Here is a 25,702-nt window from a genome sequence, read left to right as displayed (position 1 = left end):
ACTATATTCAGCTGCAGTTCTTAAGGGATGAAGTAGGGAAAGAAGCATCTAACCACACAGACAGGTGAACTGAAAGGTTTGCTCTAAGCTTTTCCCTGAAGAAAGTGCCTCCATATGCCTTAACTGCATGCCTGTTACAAAAAAATCAAGATACTCTCAGGATGAAAATACTGTTTAGTTTAGAGCTGCCCCTCAGGAAATAGCATAGAAATTGCAGTCCTTGGCAACACAGCAAAATTTTAGAAAGTGCACCAGAGAGCTGTGTATTACCATGTGTCTTTCACAGTGTTAGAGCCAAAAATAATTTGACTTTTTCAGGCATCTTCTCAATGCTGACAAAATACCTCTGTCTGCAGAATCTACAACTTCTGATCAATTGGTTTTAAGTACAGATCATTTGCTCAGAATATTTTAGTCACGATGACTTCTGAGGAAGCTAATTGACTAAACCTCATGCTACCTCACCAGGAATACCTCTTCATTATTGAAGATGAGTTGCCTTTTTGATATGGACATGGCCTTGCCTCTTTTTGCCCATGACTGAGAATTCAAAAGACTGTCAGTTTCATTCGAGGTAATAAGGTGTAAAAGAATACTGTTGAATTGTCAGTTTGGGCCCTCTCCTCTGGAGTGCAAGTAATGACTGATTCTTCTGCGTACCAATAGTTGACACTTACATAGCTGTCAACTGGAGCATCACAGCATTTTGAATAAGTGTTTTGTACTTTGAGAATTGTCAATGATGGGAGTTGGGATAAACGTTCTTCAATTTTTGCTTAATTAGGAACATTGAAGACAAGTAATTATGAGTGGATACTGCTTAGAATTGTATATGTAGAGAAAAATGCTTGAAGAAGAGAATTACTTGTCTCTAGCTTCCTTTCTCCCTTAAGAAATTGTTTCAACTATTTGTACCCTGTTTTCTCTTTGGTCTGACTCTTTATTTGCAGCATTAGAGGTTGGACAGTGGAACCTGAAAGGCCCCGTTTACACACCCTTCTGATAGGCTCTGTGAATAGGCAGTGAATATATTAAGAAATGGGAGCAAACCTATTGCTTGACTATTGTTAGATCTGAAGTCAGTGGTGCTCCCTGTAATTTAACAATTATAAATACCAGCTTGTATGTGAATCTTCAGAATTTTTAAAACATGCTGTTAAACAGCTTTAGTACTGCTTTAAAATGAAGAGCTATTAATCTGATATTTCTACAGAAAAGGCATGTACTTTTTTTTATTATTTAAAAAAATGACAGGTTTTACTTATTTTTGGGGGGCATTTTTGTGGTTGAGATTTTTTTAAGCAAGTAGGCTCATATGGTGGAGGCAAAATTTCAGACTTATTCAAAACTTTGTTGATTGGGAACAAGCGAGTTTTCAAGTAAGTCAGCCCATCAAGCAAGTGAGCTAGAGGTTTGAATTCTCATGTATCCAAGGGAAGTCTGAAGTGCAATTTAGTTTCTCAAACATCACTGCAGATGCCTTTGTGCATTAAGCAAATGTGTACAGTACTTGCAGATACAACAAATTTAACTCAAGAGGTTTCTTCTCACTCTTCCTTCTCACTCTTCTGGGCTAGAATTTGGTAGCTCAATACAATGCACTGAAGCAGCTATAATGGTATTAGCTGTATAATGTATTAGCTGTCCCAGTCACTCCATGGGTATTGTAAAGATCTGAACTGCTTATAAAATCCAGTAGGCAATTAATTAATAAGAATGGAAGTTTGGCAAAGCACACGGCTGCATGTGGGTATCTGTCTGCATATAGGCATCAATATATAAGCATCTGAAGTTTGAGCTGTATTGTACTGGAAAACTCTTGACAATTCTGTGTCTTGATTTTTTTCTTGTGCCTTATGCAGACGCTAATTGTACCAGGTTTGCTGCATTTTTATTGACATACCTTTAAACATAGAGGTAAAAAATATTAATATATTTTATTCCAACTGCAAACCTTAGAAAAAAGTTTTTGTTCTTGAATCTTCAATGGGTTATTGGTTAAAATTGCCAGTTATTAACCCACTTGGATGCTGTTCTTCAAGCATGAGAAGGGTATTTTTATCTTGTGTTTGGTATGTGCCCCCAAAATCTAGCTTTCCCAACAGCTGTGTTACTAAAATGTTCACAAGTTTATTTTTTCCTCTTTTTGACAGATGTAAAATATTTTTTTCCTTATTGAATTGTTATTACTGATCTTGTATTCTACATTGATACGAGTGAACAAATTTCAAAATCCTGTTATCATGTGTTATCACAATAATTTAAGTATTGCATACTAATCATAGGATCAGAGAACAGCCCAGGTTGGAAGGAACCTCTAAAGATCATTTGGTCCAACCTTTTGTGGAAATAGGAGCCTAAATGAGATTATCTAGCACCCTGTCCAGTCACTTCTTGAAAACATCCAGTGATAGAGACTACACCACATCCCTGGGGAGGCTTCCTGTGATTGATTGTTCTCTCTAAAAAATTATTTTCTAAATCAAATTGAAACCTCTCCCAGTTCAGCTTGTACCTGTTGCCCCTTGTCCTCTTCACATGTGGCTACTTCTGAAGAGAGAGCCTCTGTTCTCTTTGTAGCTGCCATTAAATAGTAGTTTCATTTGAAACATGTTATAAACATTTGTGATATAGTAATAGGCTCTTGCTGTTGTTTTTCTCATTTTTTTTTCTTCTTTTTAAAGTTTCATGAAGCAAATTACTCAAAGGTAGATTTAAATGAGGCATTGCTTACTTGCTTCCTCTTGTATAACCGCTTCTTGTTCTGCTTTTGCAGAATTCCATTTGGAACTTTCACTGTTGTCTTTGTATTCCTATGGGAATAGTTTGCTAACAAAATCCACTGGGTCTTTGTCTTGTTTATTCCAGGAAAACTAACTTATGTTGTAGTTACAAACTGAAGTTGAATTCCCACTTGATCAAATTTGACTTGAATACTAGAACAGTGGTACTTTTCACTGATAGGTTTCTTGCTTTTCACTGTGGTATCTTGTCTTGTTTTTTATTTGAAGAGCATGTGTGTACAAGTACCTTGTTCATTTGGGGAATTAAAAGAAAAAAAAAATGTTTTAGCAGCAATTGCATCTGTAGACATCATTTCATCTAGATTACATTGCTACATCAAAGATTAAACCAGTTTGGTCTGGATTTACACTGTAGTCTACTTTCTTGATTGCCTCTTCCTTGATAGTTTAAATCAAATTAGATAAAATCTAATTTCTTGCTTACATGTCCATACATTTTATTATTTTTTTTCATGTTAATGTTGTAAATATACTGTTCTACACTACTGATAATAATGTCAAAGGTTCTAATTCTGTTGTAATCAAACACCATGAATTTTGTTTTATTGAAATATAAATGTAAATGGGCAGTAGAGTATATTATAACTGACTGTATGTTATCATCTACACATTTGTAGAGTCTCAGCCAGTAATACTGGTAATACAACCAGAGATACTGAATTACTAGTTTTGAATGGAAGAGCTAATTGAATCAAGAAAATAAAATTGAATGAATGACTCTTTTTTTTTTTTCCAGAGAGATAAAGCACTACAAAATTAGTGGCAGAAAAAAAAAAAAAAAAAAAAGCTACTGAGGGAAAAATACGAATACTGACAGTGGATGTGGATGTGGATGGATTTGTAAAGTGGACCTATACTAAATCAAATACAAAAAAAAAAGTTTAAGAATAAACAATATAGCCTATACTTAGAGAATAAGAGAATATATTCTGTAAGGAATTGTAGTACATTTCAACTGTCATTTGTAGCATCCAAGTTACAGACGAGTCTGGTCAGATCCTCCAAGTTGTTTTACTGTAATTTGTGCTATTTGTGGGCATAAGGAACACAGATTCCATTAAAAGTCAGGGATCTATCATTAATTTAAATAAAGTGTTAAAGGACTAATCAAATTATTGTCAGATAAACATGTCTGCTCTTATCCCGTGCCTCTGCTCCTCTGTGCTGCACTTTGTTTAGGGTCATATATCTACCTGCTAGTCATAGAAATATATGCATCAGTAAAATGTGCATATGAATTGTGTGCCACAAACCAAACTTGTACAAAGCTAAGTCAAATCTAAAACAAATAGGATAGTAGTCATTCTGATATTAGCCTACTCCTATTGCAGATAAATAAGCTGAAACAAAGATCCAGGCAGGCCAAGCAAAGTCTCAGTATAGCCTGACAAGTCTGGAGGCATGTATTCTTAGCTTAATACAAAGTTTGTAGCCTGTTATTAGTAAAAATATCTGGGCTACCAGCATGCAACACACGTTCTGAGCAAGATTTTAAAGGTCATGACAGACAAATATCGGGTATGAAGAGCTTATTGTGTTTCCAAAAAAGCTTGATTGTGCAAGAGAAGAGTCTTAATTTCTCCTGTATTGGGTACTATTAAGACAATTACTCGAAGATTTCAGAATAATAGCTCTGACAAGCACTACAAAGATGACAGGATCTACTGTGACAGTTTAAGTCCCAAACTTATCAATTTAGCCACTTTTCAAGTTGGTTGTTCAAAGAAGAATAACTGGGGATTATTTCTTATTTATAATTTTAGTGAAGCAGCCCCAAATCTGAAAGATCTTTCTCAAGGAAACATATTTTGTGAAGACAGAATGGTCAAATGGTGCAGTCCCATTACTTGTGTTCCTATTTAACTGAGTTCTTTTAAAAATGACTGCTAGAATAGTATTTTATATTGCTAGTATAGTATTTTTTTTTCTTTCTTCAAGTCCAGTCTTATGCCAGTCAGAGTGGTTTTGCCTATTCCATGAGACTTACCAACATCTCATCAGTTTGTGAAAACGGTCTTTGCTTTACAGAGCTGTTCTGCATTTTTTCACATTGTTCATTCATGTTGCATTTAGTCATGCTATTCAAGAATTTTGTCCTTCTGTTCTAGATATTATATACTTTCAATATATTTGCACAGTAGAAAAGTCAAGCTTACCAGGCTACTGTTGTCCAGATCTTCCCCAAAAACATCCCTGCAAATATCAGCTTTTTTTTCGTCATCTTCCTGGGTGTGTCAATGTACTTTAAAGTAAGACTGTATATGCAGTAGTGAGTATTGAAGTAACTGTATATTTGATTTTATTCCTAACTTTTGGGTGAATCCTCTTTTGTGTCTTTTAATTGTTGGCTTTGTTTATAAGTTCTTCTGCCAACCCCTAAACCTGCAAAAGATGTCCTGTCTCTCTCTGTGTTCTACTGTGGGAACTAATTTCACACACATAGAACATCAATGAAGTGTTACTGAAGTTTGTTTTCTCTGGGTATACCTTCTTACTGTGATCTTTTACTGACCCTACAGGTTATCTGGTTGGCTTCCTTCTTTCTCTGTTCATTGTAGATATTTTTTGAAGATTGTCCCTCAAACTCTGTCTTCTTAGCCTGCTTAGATATAGCTTTATGTTCAATTGGCTAAAGTTTTGATTTTTTTTCCAGTTGATTAATTTTATTTAGATTTTTTATCTTGAATAATTATTGACTAAGACTGGAGTAAGATACAGAAGTTTACCTTAACATTTTTTATACAGTTGATTTTAAAAAATAATTGAACTTAGTGTGCTGTGTCCTACTGATGTCAATATGGTAAGAACAATAGTTTTTTATTATGTGAATCTAGATATTGGCATGCACTGAGCTTCATAGAAGTTTCAAAGGGAGATAACTTAATTTTACGTTGCTCATTCAAATAAAGGGAAGGAGGAAAGCAGCTTACTCCCTCCTCCTATTACTGTTTTAAAATTGTTATTGATACAAGGTACACTATATGATGGAGTAATATAAAAGTAGATGCTGTCATGGTACTTTTTCTCCAGCACAGAAGTTAGTATAGTGGTTCCAGTCATGCCACTCCTCCGTGTCCTCATGCCTTTCTGGAGATAGGAGAGATGGCCGTAAGTCCTGGTTCAGAGTTATTGTACTAAGTAACTCCAAATGGTGCAATTTTCAGGACTGGGTGTAGAATGTCTGACACAATGTGCCAGTGCTTGGTCCCCAGATACCTGATGGAGCTTACACACTGCTTCAACAGGTTTGCAGCTCTCACCACTATTTACAGATTGCTTACGCTCTTTAAATCTCTATGCTTATAACTAAGATACTTCCTTCCCCTGCAGTGTTAACTACAGTTAATCTACATGTTCTAATGCTGCTGTCAAGTAAACCTAATTTACATAGACTGCCATGTACTCTCAAAACAGTTTATTTAAAGTGATATATACAACTACTTTCATACTTACATTCCTTGCAGTAGGATAAATGATGATCATGTCTGACATGATGTGTCAGTCTGTGTCATCATTTAATCTTGATATGTTCTGAAGTATAAGTGCTTTCCTCTTGGAAAGCTCATGAGTACCTTTGTATTACCTACAGTCTGTACCAAAGTAGCTTGGCCATGTAGTTCTTCTGGTTATGTACCATATTTAAATTAATTATTTGGAATTGGAGACCTTATATAAATTCATTACTTGGACTTACACTTACTTTGAAGGTGACTGGGGCAGTATATTCCCAGTAGAGCCTTTTCCTGGACCACAAAATAATGCGTTGTCCTTTTTGGATGATAAAGGCTTTACAACAGAGAAAGTATTTGACATGGCCTGTTTTACTTGTTTACGTAGTATATTAGGCCAAGTATCCTAATTGACTTGTGTTTTTAAAAGCAGCTTAAATCTCTGGAAATGCACGAATAACAGATTTCAGGCGCACTCAAGCAAGATGTGCGATCAATAAAGAGGGTAAAAGGAAAACAACAACAACAAATTAAAAAAAAGAAATAATGGCTGCTGTTATCCTAGCAGGTCCTTCTTTGTGATTAATTATAATAATAATTCACTGTTGTTCTAGATGATTGTGAATCTGGATAGTTAATTCCTGCTGCTTCCTGCTGTGGGTTCTCCAGATAAATCTTCGTTCCTGGGAAGAGAGACTACTTGCTAGATGACCGTGGACTTGTATAGGCATCAGTTAACCTAATGCTTGCTTTTGAGCTGAAGTCCAGTTCCCATCAAGTGTTCTGTGAAGCTCAGTACATTATAAGAGGGAAGATTCTAAAAAGAGAAGGAGAAAAAAAAATAAACAACAACATTCTGCTCTTTAGATTCAGTTTAGTTCAAATATGTGTTTTGCCTTCTGATTTCCACTGTATATGCCGATGTTAGCTTTTACCATTTCTGTTATGTCACTAAATATATATGTTTACAGAAATGTATGCTTCCATTGCATTATTTATGTATTGAGAATCGTGCTTATCAAGGTGTTTGAGGTAAGTGAACTTGCTGTTTGTATAAAATGGCAAAATTCAATGGAGTGAGAAAATACTCAATTTTTATGGAAATTTATGACTTGTGTTTGGTATCCATACCTCATGGCTGATATGAAATTTAACTATCTTAATTATATGATTATAATATATTGATAATCAGATGTGACATAATTAGATGTGTCTAATTAGGTAGTTTGTTATGTCTTGTTTTGACTGTGATGATTATTGAAAACTAAAAATTGTTTTATTTTTCCTTTGTTATAGGTAGCTTGCATGCAGCTCATCAATGCTCTTGTTACATCTCCTGATGATTTGGATTTTAGGCTTCACATCAGAAATGAATTTATGCGCAGTGGATTAAAAGAGATATTGCCAGTAAGCGCCTTGTAGTCTCTCTTTGTATTACTATTTAAATTACTGGACTATTTGAGCTTGAGGGGGAATCAGAGAACACGTTGTAATAAATTATTCTCAAAGGCATTTTATTAAGTTGGAGCCTGAGCAGTTAGATATGAGAATCAGCCTTAAAATAAGAATGAAAAGGTGAAGTGTGCTCTCTGAAGTTTGTGCTGAATTCTTAACCTTTTAGGACTTTGATTTAGAACATGCGACAGAATATAGTGCAGTCACTAGTTAAGCCAGGTTGAAGCCATGATTACCTTTTGAATATTTGACTTAACTCTGTGTTCTTGTTATTTAAGCTTCAAAATGATGTAGACGTATAGAAATTATTAATAAAAGATACAGTTTATTTACTTAGGGTGACGCTAATTTTACTAGCTTTTCAATTGTTTCTTCCTTGCAGCAATTGAAATGTATAAAAAATGAAGCACTAGATATTCAGCTGAAGGTGTTCAATGAGCATAAGGAAGAAGACATGATCGAGTTCTCTCATCGTTTAGAAGATATTAGATCTGAACTAGAATATCCTTTTGATATCATCAAGAGAAACATGAACAAAATAATGTCTGTAATGGACATTTTTCTGATACAGCTTTTGTTAAAAAAAACTATTAGTTAACATTTGAATGAAATGTTCCTTCCTTGCTGTTACTTTCCTTAACTCTCTTACTGAAGTAAATGATGTTTACAACATGGTGTGGAATACAGTTAAGGACACCAGTGCTGAAGGATATTTTCTTTCTATTCTCCAACATCTTTTGCTGATAAGAAATGACTATTTTATACGGTATGTTTAATGCTATATTAAATGTCAGTTATGGATTAGGTGGTTGTTTAATCATTAATGTGCTTTTACAATTTTAAAGATAAATACATTTTACTATTCTTCTGTGCTGAATGCAGTTTGGAAGTATTCCTTTGTGAATTCTTGTTCAAAAGTATCAGCTTTGAATATGAATGTCTTCCGTATGCTCTTTTTCCTCTTTTGCTTAGCATACAATTTTATATAGAGAGAATACTACTTTTGTTGAGATCTGAAGCTTATGTACTGCAAGTATAAGTGATCAGAACAGATCTCTTACTGCTACTGACATGATTCATAATCAACTGTAATTTTTTTGTGTATTTGGATCAAAGGACAAAAAGCACGTTATACACAGAAGTGCACTTTGTCCACACATCTCACCTTATTAAGAGTGCTTGCCTGACTTGGGTGCATCTGTGCTACACCTCTTCCACCCAAAAGGGTTTGAATTCACAGCTTGCATGTTCTAGTCAAGTGGACCAGCTGTCGTATCATTTGGCATTTTAGAACAATGTGATTTTTCATTCAGTTTACTGCAACAGGGTTGCAGGCACCCACAGTCACAAATATCATGAAAGCAGAAGGAATAAAACTGAAGGAAAAGCCTTCTCTCTGTTGATAAGAAGCAGGAAGGTGTCCTGCCTTTCCGTAGTTCAATAGGAAAAGAGATGTGGAGTTTATAATATAAGAAGGCTTTATATTTAGGTCTACTGGTAATTCAGGCTTTGTGTAACTGTTCTTGTACAATAAAATAGCAGACATATTTGTCCTTTGCATCTATCCTATAGAAGTAAGTCAGCCTAAATCTTTCAACCTCAACTGTATTCATAGACAGGATTTAAGTATATGTTAAAAAAAATGTTGTAAAAGAATTTACCTCTGTCTTTAGTCCACAGTATTTCAAAATAATTGAAGAGTGCGTTTCCCAGATAGTGTTGCATCGAAGTGGAACAGACCCAGATTTCACGTATCGTAAAAGATTAGATATAAATTTCAGCCACTTAGTAGGTAAGTGCTATGCATGGAAATATCATATCATACAATATCATACTTTTTTTCTGTATTTCAGAAAGCAAATTAGAGTTGTATCTATGGTTAAGAGTCCTGTTTTCCCTGTATATTTGCAAGCGTGTATTTGCTTGTTTTTTTTCCAGATATTTGTGTAGATAAAGCAAGATTAGAAGAATGCGAAGAGAGAGCTTCTGAACTTTCCAGAAAAGTATGTAATTTTTAAGTTATGTGGTCATCACGTGGACACAGGAAATTACTTAATAGCTTCATGAATAGTGTAATTGAAAGTGGCATAGCTTTTAACTTCAAATTACTATTATTACTTAGGTTGAAGTGGGAATTGGCTATTTCTTGTGGACTAGGAAGTACAGAAAAGTTGTAAAATAGTTACCTTAACTTAGCCTTTCTACTATTTATTTTAAGATTTCACGTATAAATCTCCCCAAAATCAACCGAAATATTTATCTAAACAGTGAACAGTTTCTCATACAGCTGAAGTATGAGAATAAGAATTTAGTTGTTTGTGTCTGCAGACTCTGTATTACCATACTTTACCAATTTTTTGTTAAGAAACCCAGAAGGAGAAGTGGGAATCCAAAGAAGGTATGTTGAACTGTCTAGTATCAACATTTTTTTCTTTTTTTTCCTTAGTTTGAAAAAGATTTTGTAGTTCATCAGGAGACCCAGGCCCTACTGCAAAAAAAAGAAGAAAGAATCAATGAACTTGAAGCAGAACTACAAGCTTTTAAATTGCAGGTATAGGACAGTTTAATGAGTGTCTGAAAGATTGCTTTTGAAATAGAATTCATTTTACTCTTTTTTTTTTTTTTTTTCAGATTCTGATAGTGCAGTTGGGGGTGCTTCGAACAATCCTGTTATTGATTATTATTGACTGCTAGTTTTTTTGTTTCTGTTTTATACAAGGAATTGTAGTGTGACACTAATTAGCAATATGAGATCCCAGTTGATCCTTTTTGTGCCTGAGCTCTGTTAATTAACTAGTTTCTTGTTTCATTTGGGTTTTGCTTTCAGTGTCATATATTTCCAAAGTAATTAACCACATAGGGTAATAAGTCATATGCTTTTAGACTAGCATTTATCATTGTGATCTTTATCCCTCAACAGGAAATTATTCATTGTGCAGTTGCTTTGCTGAAGCCTTACCATGGATATCCAGCAGTGGAAGAAACAACTTGTGGCTTGATGAAAACGTTTTAATGATAGTTTTTCAAATTTCAAACATAAATAGATGCTATAAAATGTGATGGGGAAGGAATAGTGCAGATTTTTAAGTGATACTTGAACAAACTTGTAACTAATTTGTGTAACTAAAATTTGTGTAAGGAGACTTTGTGAGCAAGTGATTTTCCCTTGTCTTATTTTCAAGAACGAGGCACAATCTAAAAATGGCTAAACACAGGCAGTATTGAGAACAACTCAGGTTGGAGGGGACCTTAAAGATCATTGAGTTAGAAGAGAAAACATGGATGTAGAAAGACGATGAAATATGTGTTTTGATCATAGAGCTTATTTATGGTTTTGAGCTTGTTTCTTTTTTCTTAAGTGAGGAATATTAGTTCAGCTCTGCGTTGGTCTGCTCAAAAATGTTATTTTGATTCAGGTTTCTGGTCAGAATTCACTGTTAATATTGAAGTCAGGCTTTAAAAAAGTAATTACACAATTTGTTGCTTTCTAAAAAAAAATAATGAGCTGCGCATCATAAATTAATAAAGTAGTTTTATGCATATTTGTTGAAAACATACTTTATTCCTTTTTTTGTGAGTGAATTAGGTTTTATCTCCCATACTTTACTGTTTCTGTTGTTCACTGGGTTAAATATTGCCTTTTTTTTTTTTACGTGCAGACAGTGAGCATAATATATGCTTACACTCATGAACTATTCTATTGTTAATTTTACTTGGAATATTTTACAAATAACAAGCAATTGATTACTTCTATTTAGTACTGTTACTTTTAAATCCATTTTAAGAGGAATCTTTGGTTTCCATATGGCATCAACCTGTTACAACTATCTTTTTCCTGGTCTCATTCCTCATTTACTCTTTTTTTAGTATTTAGAGCTTGTTTATATTTGTTTTCTTTCACTATTTTTGGAACCTAATTCTTTGGTGTTGGTGTAAATAATGTAGAATTTGAGCAATTGAAAGCAATATTATTTATATATATTGATATTTAGCTATTTATTTTTAAAACTCTTTCAGTCCTTTGCTTAATGTATTGTCTTCTACGTTTGAAAACTAAAATGGTCTACTCCACTTCATAATTACCAATTAAAAAAGTTGATTAACATTATGACCAGTAGATAAATACTTCTTATCTCTTCTTTTTTTTTTTTTTTTTTTTTTTGTTAGCTATTTAATGTTTAAAGGGCTGTGATAGAATTCCTTCAAATAGCAGAAAAAGTGTTTTTTTTTTTTTTTCTTTTAGTTATGGAAGTGTGAATGAAAAAAAAAAAGCCCATCTCCACATAGTACAGATGTCCTCACTATATTGAATATTGTCAGTGTGTTATCTTACAAATTTTTATTACAGTTGTCAAAACTGCTTCAATAAGTACTGTATAATATTGTCCTGCTACTACTTTTTCTGTCCACTTTTTTATAATAGGATAATGTTTCTTATTTTCACAAATAGAATGGCTGCTAGATATCTGCTTATATCTGCAGATATAAGGCAGCCATAAGTTTTGGAAGGATTTTTTTCATCATTACTTTTTGCCTTCAATCCTGCAGAATGAAAGTGTTCCCATATTGGATTTTTTTTTTAACAGAATTATTAATCTTGTCATATTCTGGTATTAAATCCTAGGAATATTTCTCTGTAATCTGTCGGATAAGTAGGAATGCTAGAAACTAGGTTGTTATTTCTTAATTTGAATTGAACTGTGGTAGTCTTGATAAAATTTCATCAAGATACCTATTAAACACTTCTTAGATCATGATCAATGAAATATGAGCGCAATATAGAATTTCAGTTTGTGATTTTTGGCATGCATCCAGTGCTCTGGATGTCTGTTTCAAATATTGAGACATCCAAATATGAAATTAAAAACATGTTGGCTTTATTATAATTCATATTTGCTTGTCCTAGGCACAGACAACATCACTGACTTTAACTTTGCTTGCTGGATTTAATCTATAAACAATGATTGTCGTGGCATTTAGTTTATAAAAATATGAAACTGAATAAGAATATTTTCCTTATCAGTATGGCTCCTTGCCACCTGGCTGTCTACCATCAACACGTGGAGATGCATCTGTCGTTCCAGCAGATGCTACAGGACCACATCAGTTACCTCCGCCTCCTCCACCACTGCCTTCTAATGGGGCAATCCCACCACCGCCACCTCCCCCACCTCCTCCACCATTTTTGAATGCCTTGGGAATTCCTCCAGCATTGGGTGCCCCACCACCACCACCTCTACCAGGCCTGCTTGGGGCACAGCGGTCTCCACCTTCATGTACTTTGCCATTTGGACTGAAGCCTAAGAAAGAGTTTAGACCTGAGGTTACCATGAAAAGACTCAACTGGTCCAAGGTAATACTGATTAATGGCAAATACCTGATCAAAAATCTCTCAGATAAATACATTGTCAGAAATAAGATTGTATAGAGCAATTGATAAATTAGTTAAAATTGTGTAAAATAGGAATACTTCGAGCCTTTGGTTTTTACAGTTTCCTGAAAATTGTGTTTCATTGACTCATGACTCATCCAGGCAAATACCTGGAAAAGTCAGTTCTGGTCTAGAGTACTAGAACCATGATGCCAGCATGCTTCCTGGATCCTTCTGTGTCTTGTCTTGTAGCAGACTGTTTACACTAGATGATTAGGTACTGCACAGTATCGATAGCTTTGCAGTTTCCAGTGAAGTGTCTTGCATCTATCTACCCATGAACTGTGGGAAGAAGCATTGTGGGTCTATCCATTTGTCCTCAGTGTAAATGTACTTATATAAATTTAACAGTTGAAAAGGACAGAATCCATCTATTTTTTTCTTCTCCATTGTGACAGGCTCAAGTGTACCAGGATTATCAATACATTGAGTTTTGGAAACTGTAACTATTTAGACCAAAACAAAGATCAAAATGAGATATTTAATACCTATTTGAATCAGTTGTGTTCAGAGACTAATTAAGCCTTACCTATGTTTTCAATCTAGACCAAAGATTGCTACATGTAGACCTTGGATAACATAGTGCATTGTCAGTATTGTTTATATTGTTTGTCCAAAAGTACTTACTGTAAGTGCTGTTATTTTGAATCAGAAACATTTTAACAATTCTGAAGTTGGATTGTATGTGAAAACTTCAGGTGTTTTACAGAGCTCTTAAGTATTTAATTTGCTTTGGTCTCTCCATGCTATCAGAATAATTGAATTAATTTTGATTTACCTCTTGCTTGTAGATCAGGCCACAGGAAATGACAGAATCCTGTTTCTGGGTTAAGGTAGAAGAGGAGAAGTACGAGAATGCTGACATGCTTTGCAAATTGGAACTTACATTTTGTTGTCAACAGAGGGGTAAGTAATTGATTGCTTTAGTTTTCAGCTTTTAAAAATACCTTTTAGGTGGTTGGGGCTTAAATACTGTATCAAAGGATTTAGAATATAACATTAAAGTTACTTTTTTTTGGTGGAATGTGTGAAGAAAAAAGCATTTGAAAATCCCAGACTGCTTAAAGCAATAATGTTGAACTATTTTACTTTAGGGGTGGCAAAAATGTGTGACCCATAAGGAAAAAATTAACAACAACAACAACAAAAAAAAAACAGTGAGAAATGTTTCCTGGTAATACAGACATTTGAAAGATTTTTAAATACAATTTTGTCAGAATACCTCAATAAAATACTGTGACCCAATCTAGAATCCAGAAGGTGATATATTTGCCCTCAGGTTGCATATGTTAATTGATGTTTTGGTTCCATTGTCGAGAATCTTTTTAATGCAGTTTTTTACTTTTCAATGGAACTGTAGCAACAATCATTTCTCCTGACGTTTTGTTTAGTTTCTTCAGCTTTTAATACCTTGTGGAAGAGCAAACTCTTTGAAAGTATTCCCGTCTTTAAACCTTTTCTCCCTTTCTGGAAGTAAGTTGTCTTACTGGTATAGTAGTTTCATTATTTTATTCCATATATAAAATGCCATGTTACTTCTTGACACTTTTTTCCTCATCTTCCTTGAGTGGTGTTGGAGATTCAGTCCTTTGGGGCAGCCAAAGGAGCACAATAATTAATTCCTTTTCAAATTTTCAAATTGAAACACATTATTATATTTTTAGCTTGTTTCAGATTTTTCATTGTGATTTTTTATTTAATGCATGGTATTATCAAGAAAACCATAGTTTTTTGTTTGTTTGTGAGTTTTCTTCTCTGTAACCAAAAATTTTTTTACTTTTTTCTGTTTTTGTCAGATTGGGTTTTTTATGCTTAAGTTGCTGTAGCAGTATTTCTAATGAGTTGAGAGTTACAGTTATTAATGTTAATATTAATAATATTAAAAATGTTGTGCAAAGATAAAAAGGCAAGAAAATCTCACTGACTGTAGTCATTTTTTCTTGAATCTATTAGAATAAGTCTAAAGATAATTGTGGTGCCTTTATAATGTTAGGAGAATTCCCAAGAATGTTCCCTGAATTAATAGGTTGGAAGGTTTAAAAGCCACTGGAGGAAATACTGTTTCCTGTGTGTAATTAAACAGTAAAATCTGGGAGACTAGATGATGTTGAGGCCAAACGTTAATGGCTCAGAGGAGGATTGTGAATCTCCCGCCAGCAAGAACATTGGAGTTAACAAGATTAACATCCCTTCAAAGTTGAACTGAATGGACTGGATACATGGTTTTGACAAAACCTAATAGAAAAGAATTAGTGGATCTACAGATGAAAAATCAGTGATGTATTGTTAAATCAAATGGTGTAATGGTGGTAGCGGATAAAAAAGCTTGCAGGGATGAATTTAAATTTTTTAGAGGTGGAGCTTACTGCTTATCTATATCATCTGGATGATATGTGTGCCATCTTATTTTTTTTTAAAGGAAGAGATGCTAAAGATTGTATTTAGAATATTAAGTAAGCATCTGAACGGCAACAAGGAACAAAAATTTCATCTTTGTTTTAGTGAGTGGTTTACCAAAATTTGCATGAATATTTAAACATATATAGAGGCAGCACTGGGGATCTCAGTGTCTTAGCAATAGCATGAATCTTGGTACTGTACTTGGTACTGTAACCACTTTTAACTCATGGCTGTGGAGAAAAGGGATGTTTCTTTGCAGCTCATGCATTATTTTTTATGATAACACTTGGTCAAGGGTATTAGAGACCTGCATTTTTTGTACACCTCTCAGCCTTAAAAGAGATTTGTAACCATGCTTTCTAATGTAGAATCATCAAGCTATTCACTAGACTCAATTTGGGAACAGTCCTTGACTATTTCCAAAGCTTTATCTCTGAAACCCAAAAGATAAGAGAAACTGAAAATAGTTCTGTAACCAAGTGTAAAGAATGAACTGGTTTCTACTCTGTTGAAGGGTCTGCTTATGCACTCTTTTCACTGAAGTTGTTGTGGAAGGAGGGACCAGGATGTTCAATGATGCTTTAAGTAAATTTTCTTCTGATTTGAATACTTCAATCTGATCTTACTTAATGTTCAGTTACTGCGTTTTACCAGCTGACGTGCCAAAAGTATTTCAGTGTTGATCAAGAAGAGGAAGTCTTATGTGTATGTATAAAATCCACTGAGGAATTTCTGCTACAAAAAGGAATACAGAATAATATTGAAAAGATTTGAAGCTTTAGCAGATGTTTGTATAAAAGTTCGAAATGATGCTGATTCTAAATGGCTATTGAAGCAATTGAAATAACTGAAGATATTATGGAGACATTAAAGAAACATTACTGTGAGTAGAAAAAAATGAAACAGCATCAAGCTTCAAACTGTTGGAAAATCACTTTTGTTGAGGATGTTGGGTAGGTCAAAGACATTCTCAAATCACGGAATTATTTGGTTTGGAAGGGACATCTGGAGGGCATCTGGTCCAACCACCTTCTTAAAGCATAGTCAGCCTACTTGCCTGAGACTTTTCCGTCTGAATTTTGGATATCCCTAAGAAATGGAGATGTATGGCTGTAGGGTTAGCAACCTTTTCCAGTGTTTATTGCTATTGTGGTAGTTTTTTTTTCCCATAACATCTTGTCGTAATATTTCTTGTTGCAACTTTTGTCTGTTGTTTTTTGATCATTGTACACCTCCAAGGAGTATCTGATTCCCTCTTGCTGTAACCCCCTGTTACATAGTTTGAGACAGCAGTAAGAGTTCCCTCGTCCTTTGTCTTTTCTTATGACTGACAATCACAGCTCTCAGCATTTCCTTCTCTGCATCATATGTTTCAGCCCTCTAATCATCTTAGTGGTCTTCTGCTGTACTCATTCCAAAATATCTACATTTCTTTGTAGATCTACATTAATATCTACAGTAATATCTACATTTCTCCACTGAATGTTTTTCAGTGGGGAGCTGAAAACTGAACAAATGCTGCAGATACTTTTCTTTGGGAATGAAGGGGAAATCGAGGGAAATAATCACTTCTTTGACTTATATACTTACATTGGAGCGATGACAAGTACCAAGGCAACAGTTGCTGATTGTACTCCTGTAGCAACTTACTGAAAACAAAGTGTAATTTAATTGTTGAAAAGCTCTTTTTCTGGGCTCAGAATAACTCTATAATCTTAAAGAACTGTAAGATTATATACATGAAAGAAATAGGCAAGGGCAGAGTGGCAAACGTACTCCTTTGTCATATAAAGTCAAATAGACTAACTGCTACACAGGGAATGTGGGAGGAGAATATTTGTTCAGAATCTGGAAATACTAATCAGGGTGTGGATGGAATATTTTCAGCATGAATACTTGAGAAAAGATTAAATTATGACTGAAAACTGTACATATGTTTAAGGTATTTGCAAGAAAACACGAAAGTTCATTCTGAGATATTACAAGAAATTATTAAAAAAAAAAAAAAAAAAAAAAGAAAAAGGTTCTGGACCCTCAAATCACTAGCTTTGTGTCAGCAGCTAAAAGAAAAGGGAGTAAAATTACTGCCTTACAAACATCAGTGTGGAAAATAAGGAACAGTCCCAGGCTCTCTGCCTGACCATAAAAAAAAAAGCAAGCAAACCCAAAACAACAATGGCAAAAAATGGATAATGGAAAAAAATAAAAAAAGAAATCTGAAAATAAGTTGAATGTGAATGCTTTGCATGGATCTTCTTTGGTTCTTTCATAATTTTTCATTTTAAAGGCGAAAAGGAGTATGAGGTATTAAGGATAGTTTGATATTTGGAAGAGAAAAATCATAAGAAATATAAAATATTTAAGATTTATACTATCACAGAATCACAGAATTTGCTAGGTTGGAAGAGACCTCAAGGTCATCGAGTCCAACCTCCAACCTAACGCTAACAGCCCTCCACTAAACCATATCCCTAAGCTCTACATCTAAACGTCTTTTGAAGACTTCCAAGGATGGTGACTCCACCACTTCCCTGGGCAGCCTGTTCCAGTGCCTCACAACCCTTTCAGTGAAGAAGTTCTTCCTAACATCTAGCCTAAAACTCCCCTGGCTCAACTTAAACCCATTCCCCCTCGTCCTGTCACCAGGAACGTGGGAGAACAGACCAACCCCCACCTCGCTACAGCCTCCCTTGAGGTACCTAAAAAGAGCGATAAGGTCGCCCCTGAGCCTCCTCTTCTCCAGGCTGAACAAGCCCAGCTCCCTCAGCCGCTCCTCGTAGGACTTGTTCTCCAGGCCCCTCACCAGCTTCGTCGCCCTTCTCTGCACCCACTCAAGCACCTCGATGTCCTTCTTGTAGCGATCTATAGTTGCAGATCAATGAAGAAAATATGTGAAGAGTCTTTCTGGCAACAATGGTATTAAAGAAATCCCTTACAATAATTCATCAAATCAAATAAGTATGACTTGAAGCTGACTGATACTTGAAATACTGAGCAGTGGAGCAACAGTAAACCTTACATGTGTTTTTGTATTATCTAAAGCCTAAAGTATAAGATGAATGAACAAAAATGCTTGGTATTGAATGACAACCCCTTTATGATAGATGTGGTGGAAGCCTGACGGAATGAGAGTAATCGATGGTGTAGGACATTGATATGCTGCCAGCTTTGCCTGAATGTTTAGATATACAGGTAGGAGAGTGGAGCTTAGCATGAAAAATAGTATGAGGTGTAGCGGCCTGAAAAATCTTGTGGGGGGATTTTCTACCCACTGTAGAAACATAGTGAATGGAAATTCTTTCTAATAGTAAAATATTGCACTGTATTAATAGCCCTCTGATCAGAAGATGTTTGTGGTGAGAATATGCTGAGATTAGAGAAACTGCAGATTTTGTGGCAGTAAAGTGGGAGATTTAACTACCTACATATGGACTTTCATCAATTACTCGTTAGGATGTTATGAGAAGATAAAAGCTTTGGATATGACAAATTACTGTTTACAGTATTCTGTAACCACAACAAATCAGAGCTATTCTGGGAGTGGTCCTGGGTTGTGCACAGGATTTAGGAAGTAAGAGTTAGCAGCAGAAGGGAGAATAACCATAATCTTAATGGGCTGGGAGAGAACAACCGAAGTTAATCTAGCATATAGATATTCAACTTCAGGACAGAGAACTGAATGACAAATATTCCAGCAAACAAGATGCTCATACCTACAGGTAGTCCAAAAGCTGTTCTGAAAATGCCATCTTAGAGAGTCGAGTAAACACTGTACTGTAATTCAGAAAAAAGTTCAACAAAAGCTGTAAGGGGGGAAAAAAGTGTGTGACTCTGTTGGGAAGTTAAAGACAGTATCACAGGGAAAAGAACAGTATTTAAAATGTGGAAGGCTTGCCCAAATGAATGTAACAGGAAAACCCATTAAATGTAGCAAGATAAACAGGACATTCTTCATTCTTTTTTAGAATTCTGAATTTCTTTCACAGGATGCTTCAGCTAATATTGAAAAGTGTATTTAAAGATCTGAAAACAGAAAGTTAGCTAGGAAATTGGTGGGACAACTTAGTGACAAGTTCGAAAGTTCAGCAGGTTCAAAGAACGTTAGACAAATTCAGGGACAATAGGTCCAAAAGAAATAGGAAAGGATGTAACATTCCTAGGCCACTGTTTGCAGGAAGAGGAGCTTCCTCTTTTGGGAAGTCAGGAGAATGGTGTAATAGTGATAAAGCTGGCTTTTACTGCAGAGGCAATACTGGACTGGAGAGATCACTGGTCAGACCCAGTAGGGCATTTCTTAGGTTATTAATCATGGGTATAAGGGTGCCTGTTGTTTGCTTGGAGTAGCTTTAAGCTACTATGTTTAACACTCACAATGCTAAAATAAGATGTTATATGCAAATGCATGGTCACTTATAGAAAGGAGAAAAGTAATTAAATGCCAGTAAGAAATGCACTCAGTTTGTGGGGCTACTTTGAAGGCATTAGTGTGAGAATATACAGCAAAAAGTTGGTGGATGTCTATGAATAAGTATAATTAAAACAGTGAGACAGTAGTACATAAGCTTTGTTCAGGAAAACTGAAGACAGAACCAGCTATGTGTTGCTCAAAGTCTTCTTCCTGGTGTTGGAAGTGGTTTGCTAAAGGTGATTATAAGATTTCTGAGGTGTGTGGAGTGTACAGGATAGCAGCCTGTAACCAAAAAGAAATACTTGGAAGTATTAAAAAAGAAAAAAAAACCTGGCAATTTGTTTCATCTATGCAAAATGTAAGAAAGGTAGTAGTTTTATGAAACTGACACTTTATAATTAGTGTGCTGGGTTTATAAATATCCTATTAATAAGCTGATTTGACTTCATCCAACAAGAGTCATTTTTAACATAATGGTTATATTTAATGTGTTAAAGTCCAAATGAGGATTAGAAATTGCAGATCAAACATTACAAGAAACCACTCCTAAATACTTAATTATTTTTAATAATATGGAGATAACTGTAGTTAATGGGAGATGGCAGGGAAAATTAGAAATTTATTCTTCTTTTTTTCCTAGATATCAAAGGGAACTGATCTAGTAAACTCTAGAGAGAAAGACTACATAATCTTTGTACCCTTTTTTTTTATTGACTGGGACAGATTTTCATCCTAACCTTATTGGAGACGGCAGTGCCTGATCCCATCACGCCAGAGCTCATGCCAGACTTGATTATTCAAAAATAAAGCACTTCTCTGGGAGTGCTATCTCTGTTGGCACTTATATTGACCTTTTCGAGACAGTTCTCTCTGATTTTTTTTTTTCTTCCTATATATCTGCCAGTGTTCTTTGAAATATGCCAGTAAGCATGCAGCATTTTCTTCCATTATTATTAGAGTTGAGTTTAGGGATATTTGTATAATTCCAAGATACATATTAGAGCTTTTGTATGAAGAGTTTTCATTGTATACTGACACATTTAATATTGAAATTTTCATCTAGAATATATTTGGGTGATGGTTTTGCGTCTGCATAAATTCACATAAACTTCTCAGTCATTGTGTTAGTAAATGGCTTTTAAAAATGAAAAATTTAAGCCTGTGCAAGGAAATTTTTGTGTAGGCTAATGTAATTGATAGAGTATTGAAAAGACTTCATTTTTAGAATTTCAAGACAAGGTGTTGAAGATCTTGTTTCTTTAGACCAGCTTTATTTTTCAAGGTGTTCTGACTTCTTAGTGCCAACTGAGTTTTCATACACTACGTAAGAAAAACCTGCAAGGACTATGCTGCTGTGGCGTCACCCAAATCTCAAGCATTTGAAACCACAGAAGAGGATAAATGCTAGCAAGAAAGTCAAATCAGCAATATAAATGAGATCAGTGCTGTGTTTGGTATGTTATGGCCCATTCAGCATGAGCAATAGAACCTAAGGGATTAGAAGTCCACTCGTCATATTTTCCTTCTCTGGAAGGCAAAATATTTACACAGAAGTTGCTCCAAACAGTGCTACTCGTAGGATCTCATTGTTAAAAACCTGTAAGACTGCCAAAAATACTGTCTAATAACTTCTGCTAATAATTATGAACTGTGTACAGGGAGAAGTAAAGCCTACCGTGTTTTGGTTTGGCTCCCTTGCAGTTGTATTTTAAACCTTGCCAGGTATAATTTAAACCAAAATTATTTTAAAATATTTTTATAGATAGAAGCTTTTTTCCTTTTTCATTATTTCTGAAGAATGCAGGAGTAAGCTATAGGCGGTTACAAGGTTCATCAAATAATAACTTGTAGAAAGGACTGAAATGTCAATGGTATCTTGCAATTCACTATTGTATTGGTGGTAAATATACTAGTTGTTTCTGTTCTTAACAGACAAAACAATCTGTGCTCCTATCTTGTTTATGTATCTGTATTAAATATATTGGTTATGTGCAGATTGATACATAAGAATAAGTGAATGAATATACTTGTATGGTGGGTTGACCTTGGCTGGCTGCTAGATGATTACCAATACCCACTCTCATAAGATGAGCTTTTCCCAAAGCTCAGCTTCATTTTTACATTTCCAGCTACTCTGCCCACTCCCTCAGAGCAGCAGCAGGAGAGATGGGCAAGTCAGGAGGATAAGGATCAGTTCCTAACAGCTTCTCTCTGCCTCATCACACTTCTCCAGTGCTCCAGTCCTTTCCACAGGCTGTTGTCATTGAGGATAAACCTGTTTCAGCATGTGTCTTCCACTGGCCACAGTTCCCTTTAGAACCTGGGCTGTCCAGGGGCTCCAGCTTCCTTCAGGGCATATTTGCAACCCAGAAAGCCAACTGTAACCTGGGCTGCATCAAAATAAGCATGGCCAGCAGGTCAAGGGAGGTGATTGTCCCTCTCTACTCTGCTCTCATGAAACCCTACCTGGAGTACTACTTTCAGCTCTGGGGCCCCCAGCACAAGAAGGACATGAACATTATTAGAACAAATCCAGGGGAGCATCATGAGGATGATCAAGGGGCTGGAGCAGCTCTCCTATGAAGACAGGCTGAGGCAGTTGGTGATGCTCAGCCTGGAGAAGAGATGGATCTGGGGAGACCTCATAGTGGCCTTCCAGTACCTAAAGGGGGCTTACAAGAAAGCTGAGGAAGGAGTCTTTGTGTAGTGATATGACAACGCATACTGGCTTTAAACTAAAAGAGGATAGTCTTAGAAGTTCGGAAGAAAGTCTTTACTCAGCAGGTGGTGAAGCATTGGAACAGGTTGCAGAGAAGCTGTGGATGCCCCATCCTGGAAGTGTTCAAGGCCAGGTTGGTTGGGGTTTTGAGAACCTGGTCTAGTGAGAGGTGTCCCTGCCCAAGGCAGAGGCATTGGATCTGGATGATTTTTAAGGTCCTTTCTAGCCCAAACCATTCTATAATTCTACAATATCCACTTGCTGTGATGTGGGGACCTCCGTGGTCCCCACAGTGTGGGCATGTGGCCATATGGACCTCCCTCTGCTGCAGGAAACACCTGTTCAAATGTATTTTTTTCTGTTGAATGTAGGGAAATCTGTGGTCCAGCACCTGAAGGACCTTCTCTCCCTCCTTCTCTGGCCTTGTGGTCTTCAGGGCTGTTTCTTGCACTTTTTCTTTCAGTCCTCAAGCTGATGTACACCATTTTGTCTTCTCTTAAGTATGTTTTCCACAGCTGCTACTGGCTTTGCTCACAGGCTTATATATGCCCTGTGGTGGGTCTGTGTTGGAGGTGTCTGGAACCAGCTGTGTCCAGCATGCAGCAGCCCCATGTCTCTTCACAAAGAAGCTTCCACTTTCAACACCTCAATACAATTTTGCACGGAAATGTATACGCTGGTTCTTTTGTGAGGAGGAAGGCAGTTTTATGTTTTTGGTGACACCGGAAGGAATTTATTAAATCATCAAGTATAAGAGCTGACAATTGGTCTAATAAGGTGATAGCTATATCTTCAGTGAAAAAACACCAATTGTGATGCAGCCTTTTGTGTGTGTGTGTGTCATGAGTAAGGACAGACCAAATTATTTTTGGAAAAATAAAAAAATAGAACAGAAAAGAAATAAAAGGTTAAAGCTATCTCAATACCCTAAAAGACCCCAGAAAGACTTTGTTTGACATTTTGCAGCTGTGTTGCAGGGTTCTCTTCCGTAGCACAACCTTAGATAGAAGGCATACAGCAAGGCAGGCTTCACAGACTTGCCCTTTATCAATATTTAAAAAGCTCTCTGATGAAAGGGAAAGGGAGAGCTTTGTTTTAATTGCAGTGTAGATAAGTGTGATCTTTCTTACCAACACTTGCACTACCTTAGATGAATCGTATGAATACTTCGGTTTGCTTTTTACCACAGTTTGATTAAAGGAAAGCATAATTCTAAGGTAACTGGTGAAAAATATTTTTACCCCTGGTAGTCTAGTGAGTCTATAAATGGGGGTGCTTGTCACTCAGTGTATCCAGAGGGAGAAAGTCTGCATCTACAGAAGCAGCAGATGCAGACTTAGTATCATGGGGTAAGCAAAAAGGGGCTTTGAAATGCAATATGTAAAGAAGGATTTGAAAGAATTTGCTATGATCTTTCTCTGATGTGCAGACAGAACATTTTCCTCCTTTCAGTTCTTGAGAGGGGCCTCAATGATGGACAGATGAACTCATGATATACAGCAAAGATTTTCATACCTAAAGTATAAATAGGCAAGTATTGATAAAATTTTGCCTGTGTGTCAGAGAAAAGTGGAAAAAATTTTTAACACCTTTTTTTTTTCCTAATGGTAGTGTAATGTTAAAAGCATAACCTTTATTTTGCAATTATTTGAGGGGGGGAAGATAGCTACATTTTTTTCTACTGTCCTACCATGGATAGGAGAAAAAAATCAGTTGCCTGACTGTTAAATACTAAGGGAGATCCACTTAAAGAAGTGGGATGTGAAGCACTCCTACAATGTGACTTTCATATCCAGGTAAATACTTGGCAAACAAAAAGGAAAAACCTGAAGAGGACGTTAAAATGCAATCCTTTAAAATTCTTGTTTTGTGTTTGTAGTTTACCTAATGGTTGGGGGAATCCTAAAATAGCACTTATTTTGCAGTGTGATTCTTCTTGAAGCTATAATCATGATACTTTTCCTTTTATTTTCTTCCTTTGATAATTTCTTAGGATGAATTCTGCACTAAGTTAATTATTAATTATATAATGTCTGTGTCATCAGTACACTAATTTGAGCACATAAGAATCATCAGGAAGAGTCTGTACTTTCTTTTGGTAGGAGGAAGAGGCAGTCTGTCAGGAGATGTGATTTATAAAAACAACATTAGAAAAAGTTCTGTTGCTAGCACCGGTGCTTTGACTTGTATTTGCAGTTAAGAAATATTTTGTTCGATATTGCTGAAGAGTTTGTTACAGCACTTGTAAGAAACCACCTAAGCAAAGTGTCCATTCTACCCGAATTTTAATTCAACTTTATTGTAACTTTTTTTTTTTTTCCTTCATGGGAGAGTTGCAGTATGTGTCATTATTAGGTGATCATCTCGTACCTTCTACACACAAACTATTTATTTCCTGTCAGCTTCGAACAAATTGAGTGCTTTCCTTTCTACTCAGTGAAGTGTCTTGAAGGCGTTGCTCCTGTAGTTCACCTTTACCTTTTTCTTTCAACAAAGCGATTTTTTTTTTCCCCCATAGTTGATTTCTGCTCAAAATGCAGTATTGGTCTGCAGTCAACTCATGTTTGATGACAATGTGTCAGTGCTGTCAGGCTAACAAAAGCACTCCACTCCCATTTTTTTTGCAACACTGTGGTAGGGAAAACCTTGGAGGGCTTTCATGTTTTAGAAGCAGCAAGAGTGATCCTTTATTGATTTCTAGTAGAGAACATTTTTATGATGTGGATAAATAAAATTTCAGAGGAGATAGATATTATTTTTATATATGTGGGGGGAGGGGGGGAGAACCTCACAAAAACTACTCAGTATCATGAGTCCTAAGCCGTAAATACCAATGGAATGGAAAAACAAGTATGGAAAGTAAAAAGCAAATTTAGAAATTCTGTCTTAAAAATTTCTGCCATTGTTTGGTCTGATCAGCTTTGTTTGTTTAATGGGCAATACTCATTTAGCTACTTCCCTTGCAACTTGTACTTTTGTCTTCTTACCTGCAAAGATCTTGCAGGAATTAATTTGCTGGTCTTTGTACCACATACA

The 25,702-nt window shown here is 35.7% G+C and overlaps 1 protein-coding gene across 1 annotated transcript in view; it reads left to right on the top strand.

Annotated features, from left to right (window-relative positions):
* DIAPH3 (diaphanous related formin 3) overlaps nucleotides 1-25,702 on the top strand; it is a 236,270-nt gene that overhangs the window by 43,980 nt on the left and 166,588 nt on the right. Inside the window, exons 10-17 of the mRNA XM_084520348.1 lie at nucleotides 7,550-7,660; nucleotides 8,091-8,209; nucleotides 8,358-8,474; nucleotides 9,382-9,500; nucleotides 9,647-9,711; nucleotides 10,155-10,259; nucleotides 12,732-13,061; nucleotides 13,931-14,045. Of these exons, the coding sequence (XP_084376474.1) occupies nucleotides 7,550-7,660; nucleotides 8,091-8,209; nucleotides 8,358-8,474; nucleotides 9,382-9,500; nucleotides 9,647-9,711; nucleotides 10,155-10,259; nucleotides 12,732-13,061; nucleotides 13,931-14,045 (1,081 nt within the window). The remainder of the gene's footprint in view (nucleotides 1-7,549; nucleotides 7,661-8,090; nucleotides 8,210-8,357; nucleotides 8,475-9,381; nucleotides 9,501-9,646; nucleotides 9,712-10,154; nucleotides 10,260-12,731; nucleotides 13,062-13,930; nucleotides 14,046-25,702) is intronic.

The sequence above is a fragment of the Aythya ferina genome (assembly GCF_964211825.1).
Source record: "Aythya ferina genome assembly, chromosome: 1".
Lineage (NCBI taxonomy): Eukaryota > Metazoa > Chordata > Aves > Anseriformes > Anatidae > Aythya > Aythya ferina.
The sequence above is the reverse complement of the archived record's forward strand: the minus strand, read 5'-3'. Positions and strand labels throughout refer to the sequence as shown.